At 40.6% G+C, this 13,889-nt stretch overlaps 1 protein-coding gene across 8 annotated transcripts in view; it reads left to right on the forward strand.

The window, feature by feature from the left end:
* runx1t1 (RUNX1 partner transcriptional co-repressor 1) overlaps positions 1 to 13,889 on the forward strand; it is a 51,576-nt gene extending 37,687 nt beyond the window's left edge. Inside the window, exons 5-11 of one of the 8 annotated variants that reach the window (XM_026349575.1) lie at positions 1,752 to 1,933; positions 5,001 to 5,302; positions 5,958 to 6,055; positions 6,678 to 6,873; positions 7,121 to 7,189; positions 9,523 to 9,755; positions 9,998 to 13,889. In XM_026349575.1, the coding sequence (XP_026205360.1) occupies positions 1,752 to 1,933; positions 5,001 to 5,302; positions 5,958 to 6,055; positions 6,678 to 6,873; positions 7,121 to 7,189; positions 9,523 to 9,755; positions 9,998 to 10,318 (1,401 nt within the window). In that variant the 3' untranslated portion in view covers positions 10,319 to 13,889. The remainder of the gene's footprint in view (positions 1 to 1,751; positions 1,934 to 5,000; positions 5,303 to 5,957; positions 6,056 to 6,677; positions 6,874 to 7,120; positions 7,190 to 9,522; positions 9,756 to 9,997) is intronic. The other 7 variants (XM_026349579.1, XM_026349576.1, XM_026349581.1 and 4 more) reach the window with 7 other exon arrangements.

Raw genomic sequence — 13,889 nt, forward strand, 5'->3', positions numbered from 1 at the left:
AAAGTAACAGTGATTCTTTGTTTTCAAGTTAAAGTTTGCTCTTGTTTTAGCTGTCAAGTGTTTTGTTTTTCTGGTGTTGTGCTGAGGTGAGTGCTGTGAGGCAGGTTTAGCTAAAGCGAGAGGGTCGGGATAGGGAATAATTGAAATAGGACAGGATAGACATGAAAAAAACAAGTCACCTAGATTCTTCTTCAACAGCCAATTACACAGAAACAGAAAGTTGATGAAGTGCAGCACACTGTGAACGTGACAGATTCTGAATAGTTTTTTGGCACCGTTTGACAAAATGACAGATCCGGTATTTTCACAATAAATCATCCTGAGCAGATTTTGAGCCGTGGCTGCTGAGCACTACTTGAAATTTTTGCTTTTATGCAAGTGCAGATGTTGGTTACTGGAAGTACGCAGAAGCAAATCGCCGTACTTTATCACATGAAAAATGAGCCGCTCTCGTCAGCGGTCTGCGTTTCTTGACTCAGTCTTTTTGTTAATGCATCCCACCTCTCTGGCAATTAGGATGACCTCTAGTTAATGAAAGATGAGTTCACTGGGGTCAAAGCAATCTTTCTTCAGAGGGTAATTACAATCATAAACTATTAACGGGCCATTAACTCAGGCAGGTAAAGCAGAGACCAGCACTTGGCATTTCTTTTAATACAGCCAATTACTATAGAGGGATCTCGTGTATGATTATGAAACATAAACACTAGCAAAGTTTGTTTGTGAATATGATTTCTGTATGCAGCTGGCTAAGACAAGATTGACTGGATCGACTTGAATGGAAGTTATAAAATGGGAAAACATAAAAGAAAAAAACAAAGCGTTACTCAGACAGATTATGTTATTAAGAACAAAACAAAGATTAACAGACCAAAATCTTACAAAGATGGTCCCTCCAAAGGCTCTTCTTATGTACCTCGCCAAAATAGCCACTTCTCTCATTCTGAACCTGCCTGATGCAACACTTTCATCTTCTTGCTTCAAAATGCACCCCATCAGATGCCTTTGAAGTTGATGCTCACATACCTGCGTGATCTTGTAGCTCGGCACAAGAAGGCAGGCCCCGTATTATGTCAAAGAGATTGAATTAGCTGCTGTTTCTCAGAAAAATGTATATTTATACATAGCATGGAGAAAGTGTTAATGGACTCAGGGTCACTGGAAGTGGTGGTGGTTCAGTGGTAATGAGTATTCAGAGATTGGAGAAATGGATCTCATGATAAATCATATTGATATTTATGAAGTAAAACCACTTACATTAATGTTTTATTTAATATTTTGTGTGAGAGTGTGAGCTGTCTGCATTTTCTGAAGGACATTAAAGTTTTATGTGTTAGGAAATACTGTATATTTCTTGAAAACTATCGAGATGTATTGGTTTGTTTGCTCTGTCTTTGTAAAATATCAATAACCAGTTATATTTTGCTCAAGGCCGTACATATGCAACGTGTATATTCCAACTGCATATTTCCTGTTAAGTTGCCTAAGTTGATTTTAATTATCACTGGTTCATTGCAGACACAGTTGAATTTACATTGTAATTCTGAAGTTTCATGAATAAGTTTCATTTCCATGTTTTCACTACAAGATATACTTATTTAAGTCATTGTAATTTATACAACTCTTCAGAGAGAAGTGAGCGACTGAACATATTATTTGATTTGCTGTTTCTCTTCCCTGCATACATTAAATAGTTGTCAGTGTTGCAGTGTGATTTTCCTGTAATAATTCAGTGTTGTTCCCATCCATAGGCCAACCTGCCGCTTCTCCAGAGAGAGCTGCTACACTGTGCCAGGCTGGCCAAGCAGAACCCAGCTCAGTACCTGGCCCAGCATGAGCAGCTGCTCCTGGACACTAGCACCACCTCCCCAGTAGACTCTTCTGAACTCCTGCTGGACGTCAACGAGAATGGCAAAAGAAGGACGCCGGATAGGTGAGTAAAAAGAGAAAGTCCGAAAATGACTGTGGGATTTTAGTATTGGATGAGCTGCAGTGGTTTAGAACACCTGAACAACGACAGGGATCAAAACGTAGAGGTTATGAATTTACCATCTCTGAACATAAAAGCAGCTGAGGCTTCTTTTACTCCTCTGTTATTTGATCTCATGCATAAATCCCTTTGAGTGTGCCTGCATTCCCATGAGCCCATACATTACTCAACAGACGCAAGGTGAGGCAATACGAGGCAATAACGTGATGTGTTAATGTATGTATGGGAAGTGTCTGTAGTGCGCCACCGGGCCTCATGACGTGCTCCACTGGACATTTCAGCTCCGGGCTTCTGCTCTTAATGGGCCGGAACTGAGGAGAAGAAGAGATGGGGAAAATAGACCTGGATACACCCAGACATGCACACATCTCAAGGACAGAAAAACGAAGGAAGACAGCTGTGCCTTAATGAAAACTGTGGATATGTAGGAATACTTCTACTGTGTATGTTTTTGATACCTAAGCTATCATTTAGTTCCATGCTTGATTGGGTTTGCAAGTACAGAGTGTGTAACGCTCTCTTTGCATCAGTTCAACCCCCCACCCAGAGCCAAATCATTACATCCATTTGTTGTCAGGGACTTCAATAATGACTCAATGTTCTTTGCTCTAATGGACAAGCACTGAGACGTGCCGTCCAAGAACAAGCAGCACTGTAAAAACCTATAGTCCCTTTCCTAGCAGTCCTCCCCACAACAGCAAAAACACAAACAAGCAACGCTGACAACAAGTGTGTGAGTATGTTTAAGACTGGAGCCAATTCTCATCCTTGTAAAGTGTATTTTATATGGTGGAACTGCAGTATGACTAAACCATATTATCAGAAACTATGTCACGATTTTCATGATATTCCACCAAAAAATGATTTTATTAATCACAATAAAAACAAGCTTTTAATAAATGCACTAACTTCTTGGAAAGAAGTTTGTGAGCAATTTTATGTTTGTGCTTTGTTGTGATTTTGAGCCTGTGCTGAGTACAATGTGTTCATGGTCTTTTAAAATAAAGAGTAATTCCTGAGAGTCAAAAATTTTTAATACAGGCAAGGGAGATGAGAATGTACTTTTTATATTTGCTGAGGGACAAAAATGCCGAACGTGATATTAATAATTCTCACCTCTCTTTTCCCCCAACAGTCAGATAGGCAGACTTTTTCTGTAATACCTGCATATTTGCAGGCCGTCTGGTGCATAGGGGAGTGAGCTTAGGGGAAAAGGTGTGTGTGTGTAAATGTGAGAGACAGAGAGAATATATGGAGAGAGGGCGAAAAAGTAAGTAGGCATCTGTATTCAGTGAGAAAATTTGTTCTGTTTGTGTGACTGTGTGACTGTGTGTGTGTGTGTGTGTGTGTGCGTGTCTGCATGATTCTCTGTCTGGTGTGAAAACATTAGAATGGCTCATGTATGTGCCTTTCTCTGTGTGTGTGTGTGTGTGTGTGTGTGTGTGTGTGTGTGTGTGTGTGTGTGTGTGTGTGTGTGTGTGCGTGCCTAGGGAGATGGGCTGATAACACATACAGATGAGGCCCCAGCACCAATATGGCTGGCTAAGCACCTCTGCTTTCTGCTTACCTCTGCTCTGCATTTCCCGCTTATTGGAGCCCTGTGTCTGAATATTGGAATTTGAGTGGGAATCTTTAATTACTGACAACAATGCACTATCAATGCATCCTGATTAATTCCATGGTCTGCAGAAAACAGACCAGGAATATCACAGCGCCATATGCATATGAGAAGAAAAGTAGCTGGGAGTGCAAAATTACAAGTACCTGTACTGTAATGGCTTGCACGGTAAATTTTGTGGATTTTCAGCATATTTTGTTTTCGACAGTGGCACACACAAACTTTAATACACCACAGTCAACAGAATTGAATGTTTTTTTAAATAGTTATTGTTCTCACTCAATAATTCATTATTTATTATCTGTTTCACTTGAATTTTACAAAGGTTTTTAATATAAAATAGTTCAAATGTTATGTGAAAGCAATTTCTGTACAGGTAGACTATAGGTTTATGTTTTTACTGATAGAAACATAAGTTTGCTATTCAGTAAATAGCTTCTCCTATCTATGTGAACAAAATAAAGTAAGAAAATGTCAGGGCATTAGCATGCGCATGTCAATTACCTATTTATTTATCTAGAGCCAGTAATTATGTGCGCACACATCAGCGCATTGTATAGGTGACTGTGAACATGTGTGCATGTGTGTACTCTAGTGACTGTAGATATAAACATTGTTGCAGCAGGAAGGTGGTGGAGATAAAGTAAGTGTGTGTTCGGGGGAAGAGAAGAATGGATGGATGAGTCGAGGGAGGCAGGGAGAGACGGACGGATGGAGGGAAAGAGCATATGGAGAGCTGTGGATGAGCATTAGGAGCCCATAAAAACAGCTCATTAAGAAGTTCAATCTGTTCATCGGAGAGAGAGATGAGGAGGAAGAGGAGAGGGAGAGAGAGGAAACTGGAGGATTGCAGATGGGGGTTGGGGGGGGTTGGCAAGATTTAACTGTGAACTGACAAAACTGAGAACTCACACAGACACACATGTGCAAGCATGCACACACACACACACACACGCACACAAACACACCTGGCCACATTAATCTTCAGAAGCAGGCTAACAAAAATCCACCTGATCCCCTGGAAACTACTTGTGTGAGCGCAGGCGTTCAAGCTTCGGTTGTGTGTGCGTGTTTACTACAGCACAAAGGGGATGAACAGTTGCTGTAATGATATGTTTCAAGTTTACCTCTTGAATATAATAACTGTAATAAAAAAGGTTTGATTTATCAATTTCTGCTAAATAGGTGTGATTATCAGCATCACACTGATTTACTCCACTGTCCTCTTTTAATTTCCATTTTCTTGTCTCCTGATCCATTAAGCCACAAGAGGTGTTGTGTTACTTGCCCGGCTGTCACTGTTACAAAATAGTGCACTAGGAGGAAAAACCTACCAACATATGGTGGTTCAAGCAGTGATAGTGAAATACTAAATTATTTGTCTGCATGCAGGACCAAAGAGAATGGCTTTGAGCGAGACGGTACACTGCACCCAGATGTTCACCCCAGCAAGCGGCCGTGCACCATAAGCCCTGCCCAGCGCTTCAGCCCCTCCAATGGGCTCTCTTACCAACCCAATGGCCTGCCTCACCCAGGCCCACTCCCTCCGCAGCACTACAGGTTGGATGACATGGCCATTGCCCACCACTACAGAGACACTTACCGACACCCCACCTCCAATCATCGGGAGATCCGGGAGCGTGCCAGACCCATTGGTGAGGACAAGGGGGAGGATAGAGAGGGTTTGTGTTTTTGTGAGTATGTTCATTTGGTTTATGAGACAAAACCTAATCTTTGCATAGTGTCAGTCATTCCTCAGTGGTAGTAGTACCAAGGGAAACAATGAACTGTACATTTTACATCACTTCTCTATACGCAGAGATCCATAATTTAAATCATAATGATAATCCATGTCTACATCAGCCTATTTAACAGACACAAGCTCAGACAACAAACTAACTCAAACAACCTGATGGCTGACTGAAACACTGCACAGTGAGATGCAAGTGTTTAAAAAAAGACATTACGGCACAGCACCATTGTATTAGAGACAGTTTCTGTGTAGATCAAGCCTTGATGAAGCTGTAATGACGACTTTGTCACTGTTCTAAATATAGGAGAGACATTTACCATGTCTCGCCTTGTGATGGATGTTTATTGGACTAGAAGCTCAGTCGTTTGAGTCCTGCCCTCAGGGTGGGAGAGAGATATGGAGATGGCAAAGAAAAGGGAGAAAGGAAGTAAGAGGTAGGGAGTAAGAAATAGATGGAGAGAGCACGCTAATCAGGGACCAAATGAAGTATAGATGAAATGGAGAGCAAGTGAAAGGTAGAGTAATTCTGCACTGATCCTCTGTATAATCCCGACTTGCAATTAGTTTATCTGTCTATATTTTCTTCTGTCTTACAGGGATGCATGCAGGGACCAGGCAGGAGGAGGTGATTGACCACAGGCTGACAGACAGAGAGTGGGCCGAGGAGTGGAAGCACCTTGACCATGTAAGAAAAGTAATAACATTTTTATTACTATACCTTAATAATTCTGTCTCTGCAAGTAACAAAGATTCTCTAAGCAATTTTAAAAATATAGAATAGCACCTGCCATTATATTACTGCACTTGAATTACCTTTTAGAGAAAAGCCATTGTGTTCTGAGAGCTGCTTTAATGTTCAGTGAATCAAAAGGAAGGTTTAACATTACATACATATCAAGACTAATAGTCTTGGTGGAGGCGCGTATGTGTGCTTCCAAGTGAATATGTTTGCCTGTAAAATTCCAACCATACAGTGGAAATAGTGATAAATTGTTGTGTACATGTTTATCTTCATTGCAATGTTGGTATGAGACATAATGAGAATGCAAATATAATACTGACTTGAATTGATGAAGTAAGTGTAAGATGTGACCTGACAAAGTTGATTAACGTTTCAGCAGTGAGAATGTGTCTCCAAAATATACTCCTGTTGTTTTTACAACCACATTGCACCAGCATACAGATAATGATGCAACTAAAAGAACATGACAGATGTCCACTTTAATTTTGAAACTACACTATCATTGCTGAGTTTCAATCAATCCATCATTTCTATGTGTAAACTCAGCGCCATATCCGCTCCCTGTCACTTCCAGCTGCTGAACTGTATCATGGACATGGTGGAGAAAACGAGACGCTCGCTCACAGTGCTGCGGCGGTGCCAGGAAGCCGACCGCGAGGAGCTCAACTACTGGATCAGACGATACAGTGACGCTGAAGAGCTGAAGAAAGGCACCGCTAGTGGGCAATCGAGGCAGCAGAGCCCCGCAGCACAAGAGAACACAACATCAGGTAGGCAGTCACATATACAGTACATATGGGACATATTAATAGGATCTGTATGTTTACGAGGCAGGTTACAACCTTGTTCCAGACTTTTACCTCAGGGTCAAAACTTTATCCCTCAAACCGTTTCAGAGAAATGGCTTCCACTTCTGTGTTGTAAAAGAAGTAGCTTCTACAGCAATATATAAAATGATACCATGCAAAACACTAGCTGATCTCTGATTGCCATTGCTGTGTGTTTGTGTGCCCCCAGAAATTCACAGGGAGCTGCTGCACCGGCCAGTTTCTGGCTACGTCCCTGAAGAAATCTGGAAGAAAGCTGGTGAGCAGCACTTTCATGCCTGCTATCACCATCACACACACTCATACACACACTTTCTTTCTCTTTTCTTTCTCTATATCTCTGTAGTTTTAAGGCATTTTGCTTTGTAGAAATCAAGGCCATCTTTTTCACCCAGATGACTCAGGGCTGGAAGTAGATGAGAGGCGCCCCTTTAAACCCCATCCTACCGTCTGCTCTTTGCAAGCTCCTCACTTTGTAAACTTGAATGAATGTGCCACTCTTCTAAAATCATTTATATTTGATAGGAAGTGAAAGTATAAGTGTTTCACCACTCTGCATGCTGCAAATATGATGTCAAGTCATAAATTGATTTTATTACCCCAGTGAAAAATGGACGCAAGTCGCTTTTACAGCTGGAGATGTTGTTCTGCTGGTTGAAGTGCAGTAGCAGTAGCTTTTTTTGTTATCACATATAACACTATATCACTGATAGACATTGTAGTAATTTAACACAGGAATTGATTATCAAGTATAGAAACAAATTTGTTTCTTTCATTAATTGCTATTAATTTTGTAGCGTACACTGACAACATGAGTGCAGAACGCAGTTTTGCATGATATAATTCAGAATGTTGTCGTAGAAGCTGTTACACACATGTTTCTCTGAAAAGGTTTAAGGGGTGAAGATCAAGACAATGATGTTGTCTATGATGTAAATGTCGCAGGTTACCAGAGGGCAGAAACGTGTAAAATGGACTCAATCACACATAATCATGTTAACATAGAGGATATGGCCTAGGTGCATCATGTCGCTATCCTGAGAAACTGAAAGAATTTTGTGCTGAGGGTTTGATGCTTGAGGAATTCACTTTGTATTCACCATGAGTGATACAGTATATCTACTTTTTAAACCCCTTGGAGAAAAGAAATTGTCCCCTTGCTTGACCAAGCATGATGTGTGAGATACTCAGAACAAGTAATATGCATTTAAATTGAATTGAGTATCACCATTGGGACTCTGCCTGCTCTCCAGTACTCTCCTCTCCTCACCAGCTTTGATCGATCTTCCATCTACGGCATTTGGTGTGTAATCACAATTCCATGCACGAGGCGTATATCACACAACACCAGGGTAATTTCCATGACTTCAGGCAGCACACTAGGTTAAAGACAAAACCACCCGGGTTTAAATATGTAGCTCAATCACAATGGAGAGAAAGTGCTTCTGTCTTAAGAAAAGTACACATTCTGTCTGGCATTGAAAACAGATTTAACATTTGTAATACAAGTGTAATTTGTACAAAGGAAATGAAGTAAAGTGAGGCCTATTTGTCGGGCATACAGCTGTATTTATCTTTTGTCTGTAGGCTAAAATGGTGCCTGCTACTTTTTATTCTCTCTGCATTCTTCTCAGTATTCCTGCTATCCTTTTCACTTCAGTTGCATATACTCTCGCTGAGGAGAAACTGATTTAAATGTGACCCAGGGAGGATTGCAAAATAGGATTTTTAACACAATGGAGTGCAGTGGTGAATACATCTGTTTGAAATGGGCAAAATGTTTACAGTTGGTGATAAATATTCAAGCACCTTGCACGGTGTCCTACCGGTTTCCCACTTCCCGCACCGCATGGGCCTCTGGGATCACAATGGAAATGCATAATTTAAATATAAATTGCCTGATTTGCATATGCAATTAGTCAAGTTACAGGCTTGATGGGAGCAAACAAAAAAGCCCTCCTTTTGCTTTGACGTTCAGTTGGAATTCCACCGCTTAACACCCACACAGCAAGGTTATTCATTCCACAAAACAAGTATAAAATAACACATTGCTCCAGCTCAATAGCAGATTTTCTGAGCAATTACCTGGAATTAATTGGCTCATTTTGTTGTATATGGATATTTTTTCAAATTAAAAGAAACTTCAAAAAAATCAACTTATTGAATTGGAATATCACGTATTGTCCTATCAACCTGTCCTAGTTACTGTCATAATGATGTACTAATTAGAGGTGGTTATACACAGTCATGAAAATATGGATTCCTTAATCATTTTATTAAAAACTCATGTGAATTGTGTTAATGTTCTATTATAGAAAGTTATAGACAAAATTTCTGCTGTGTTCACGATTGTAAAATGACACTGTGGTTTTAAATGGATTTAAAGGAATCTAACTTTTATTCTCATGTAGCTACAAAATAACACTCTCCAGTCAATTATAATAAAATCAAATCGTAATAAAATATTTTTAAATCAAATTTCTAGTTGTTTGTGTAAAAAAATGCTTATGTTCAAAAAGAGTAACGCATTGGTGACTTTTTAAACACATCAAGTCCCAACGGCAGGATGATGTAATGCGAACTACATTTCAGGTACGGGAGGCCTGACTTCCTGTGTCTCCACACTCTTTCCAGAAGAGGCAGTGAACGAGGTGAAGCGGCAGGCCATGTTAGAGCTGCAAAAGGCCGTGTCAGAGGCTGAGCGCAAGGCTCATGAGATGATCAGCAGCGAGCGAGCCAAGATGGAGCGCACGGTAGCTGAGGCCAAGCGGCAGGCGGCTGAGGACGCCCTCTCCATAATCAACCAACAGGAGGACTCTAGCGAGGTAAGAAATACACACACACTGACTCTTTAAACCAAAAAGTGTCTTGGTAATCTCTCAAAGGCATCATGACAACTGTCATTTGATCATCATATGGGTAAAAAATAAACAAGCTGCCCCAATTAGAGTTATTCGAGGTTTGTCAGTTGAATTGGTCAGATGTCTGATTGCCAATTTTCCTTCTTTTTTGTTTGTTTGTTTGTTTGTGTGTGTGTAAGTTAAATTTGTTTTTATTTGTCCGTCAGAGCTGCTGGAACTGTGGCCGCAAGGCCAGTGAGACATGCAGCGGCTGCAACACAGCGCGCTACTGTGGCTCCTTCTGCCAGCATAAGGACTGGGAGAAGCACCACCACGTCTGTGGTCAGACTCTCCAGGGCCAGCAGCAGCAGACCAGCCAGCAGCAGGGAGGCGTAACAGGGTCAGAGACCCCTGCTCCCATCAGCTCCTCTGCCTGCACCCCTAGCAGCGGCACTGGGAGCCCGGCTGCTACCCCGCCTGCTGCTACCCCGCGCTCATCCACCCCCAGCACCCCATCCTCCTCCGCCCTGGATGGCACACCGCGCTAAGAGACTCACACAGACGTGGAGGGAAAGGCCTACGGGGCCTAACAGCCAGCCCTCAGCCCAACAAACAGCATGACTGTCTACATTGCCTTGCAAAGATGCTCCGCTAACAGAAAGAGATGGCAATGCTTGTGTCTATCTTGCAGTGTAGTCATAGGAGGAGGAGGTCCATAATCAGGTCATATTGACTTGCCATGACTTTAAAGAAACACAAAGATATTCTTTGTTTTGAATGAATGAATTTAAAATTTGACATCCTTTTATTGTGGCCCTTGCTATTCTTGTTGTCCGTTTGTCATTGTGCCTGTTGCTGTTAATGTTGCTGTCATTGTTGCTCATGTTATTTTCTCTTGTAAATATTAAGAGACTGGGCAGAGACAAGTTTATCTGACTTCCCCTTTATTAAATGTTTTTTATTTCCCATCACTGAATAACACTTATTTCCTTCCTGTACCTGGGACATGAGACTACTCAACCTCAAGATGACATTTTACCAAACAGCGTACCAAGGAAACATAACTAGCAGAATGATGGAAGTCATCTACATACTTTCTAAAGAAAGAAATTAGGTTTAAATACCCTGAAAGACGCACAGATGGATAGATAGATAAACACGTTTGCTGCCTGGAGAGGGATGGACTGAAGCTCTGGTCCACAGACCTCTATGAAATGGGCAGATGTGCAGCAGATTGCAAACACAGCCAGCTGTTCAACCAATGCTATTTCCCTCTCACTTGTAATAATATCCAGGTCAGTGGGCTGGGAAATACAAATCCGTCTCCCTGAAGGATATAAAAGGCAGAATTCTTGGACAAGATACAAAACTTTGCCCACTGCACATATGGAGGATGTACTGACTACAATATACACGTGCATGCTCGGTGGGTCACAGGAGCTCTCAAACAGGAAGTGAAGTCATCATCACCGGTTAGACTGTCAGATCACCTCGACAGCAGCCATAAATACAGGGTCTACACAAATTGTAGACTCACCCCGGACGCTCCCCTCCTGTCTCAACTCTGAAAAACATTTTCACCCTATTCTTTTTCTGTAGATGTCATGGTGTTTAAGACTTCTGTCCTGTGGTGTCATCAATGGTTATTTATTGTATATGTGTTGGACAATTGTGACAATGCATAGTACTTCAACCAGTCACAACGCTACGTCCGTCATAATTCTCTTTCTCTAGCTGGTGCAAAAAGAGGTAAAAAAAAAAAAAAAAAAGTGTTATCTTTTTTTTTTCCCCAAGCTGCTTTTCTATTCTGTGTGTAAGTGGTAGATCTCTCGTAGTTCTATAAGTTTTACTTCCCTTTGTCCTCAAGAAAAGACACAGGCTATATCTCAGAGCTGCTATTGAGTCCGACCCAGATCTTTTCTGAGAACTAGCATGTTGCGCGGAATGCTAAACCTAAATGTTTTATACAAGGGGCATAAATGTATTTGCACTGTCACAGAGGTTATTTCGGCATGCTTCTTTTCTGCATACTTGTGTTGTCTTTATAGAGCCATAATTCATCAAACATTTTGTATGTAGTGATAGCATTATCTGTTTTTACATTTATGGGGACGGGGACAGTAGGAAAATGTCAAATCACCAAATTTCTTTTCTTCTTCTCGACTTGCTGACAAAAGCAACCATAATGTTTTTGGACAATTACAGACAGTGCATGCACATTATTGATCGTTTGTTAAATATTTGTTATTTTTTAGAAAAACTAAAAAATGACCAAAAAAATGTAAAAAAAAAATGTAGAAAAAAAAATTATTCTAACAAACTAACTTTCCAAATGCAGAGGTGTAGACTCCGATTGACAGCTTTAACACTGCAAGGCGCCAGGTAACACACAGTATTAACACAAGAGATACACAAAAACAGCCAAAGACTGACACCAAGGACCAAAATCCTGATTTAAACAATTTTCAAATGAGGTTTGTTCACACAAGCATTTGGTTATTTATCTATTGCAGGTTTTGTTCACACATACACATAACAAAACCGGTTTCAGTGTCATGAATTCATTTGTTTTTAATCCCTTCTGGAGACCGATGGCATTCATCTCGCATTGTGAAATGAGAAGGTGTGACTTAAACTCAATGAACGTTTCGCAACAGTGTTACATTTTAAGCAATAATGACTAATGTGACATGAACACTCATAACTTCTGTAACCATTGTTTTGGAAGAAATTTATGGGATGCTTTTTTGATCTTGTTTGAACATTTTCTCATTACACAAATGTCAGATTAAGTGCCCATTCAGCTTTAAGCAGTTAAGTTCCTTATTTTTAAAGAGGTGAATGTGAGACTGGGCTTTCACACCGATGCCATTTACAGCTGTTTTATATTTATTTATATCAGAGTATGTAATTTTGGGGGGCTAGATAATTAGTAGCAGTGTTGTTGTGAACCTTCAATGTAAATGAAACAAACCTCTCATTCGCCGTAAGAGAGCACTTACCCTGACAAACACCTTGGTGCTACAGCGCGTTACAAATTCTGACCTCAAGGAACAAGTGGAGGCCCACAAAGTTTCGGGCAGTTTGCTCCCTCTGTACTTCCTCGTCACTCCCTTCTTGTCTAAATAAGATACACCTGCATCCTTGACTCTAAAGGGTTGAACAATCCAAAAAGGTGTCTGACACCGTACTCGTGACTCCTCAGAAGCTGTGAAGAAACAGCCAAGCTGTTTTAACACTAGTATATTTGAAAGTATACAAATAACGTGTGTGCTCATCATTATCAGGGCAAAACCCGGGTGTAAAAAAACAAAAAAAAGGAAAAAAGTACACAAACATTATCGCTCAATGATTCTTTGAGAAGCTCTATTTTTTTTTTCCTTCTTCCCTCCTCTATGTGCATTTTGCTACAAATTCCTCTGTGGCAAACAAGTCTCACTCTACCTCTTATAGCACGATAAGAGCATCAGTCGCGGCGCTGATACTGGTCTAGTCGAAACCAAATGGGCACAAGAGAACAGGAAAATAAAAAAAAACCCAAAGTTGAAGCTCATACAGCTGCAAAACCATATCACTACTTGGTAACAATGCAGACCTCATAAATAAATGACACATAAATGACTACAAATGAGAAAAAAAAACTGAAAAAAAAAACTTTTGTTATGTTCCTTTATGCCTGTGGCGTTTCTAGAGTACATCAAGAGTTTGAACTGTTTGAACAGATTTTAAAAATTGTGCTAATTTTAAAGAGAAGTGTTGTCGATTCCTATTTCAACGATACAAGCATAGGTCACAGCTAAGAAATGTTGTTTCTCTCTCGCTCTTTTTTCTCCCGTTTCCCCTCCACCTTTTTCTCCTCTTCTCTGTTGTGAAGACATGCTAAAAAGTGCTTGCCGACTTGTCAGCTGGGGTAACTTCAAAACGGGCAGATGCAGAAAAGGAAAAATCTTGTAAAAATCGAATAAAAAAAAGAAGGCTATAAATTTAGGCATGCCCGGTTTTCACAATAGGGGAAAAATGTTATAGAAATTTCCTACTTTTCAAGAAAGATTGGGGAAATGTGTGAGGCCAACTGTGAACACCTGAGGCCGTAGCATTAATCTGGGGGAGTGAGATGAA

Source organism: Anabas testudineus, chromosome 11 (assembly GCF_900324465.2).
Source record: "Anabas testudineus chromosome 11, fAnaTes1.2, whole genome shotgun sequence".
Taxonomy (NCBI): domain Eukaryota; kingdom Metazoa; phylum Chordata; class Actinopteri; order Anabantiformes; family Anabantidae; genus Anabas; species Anabas testudineus.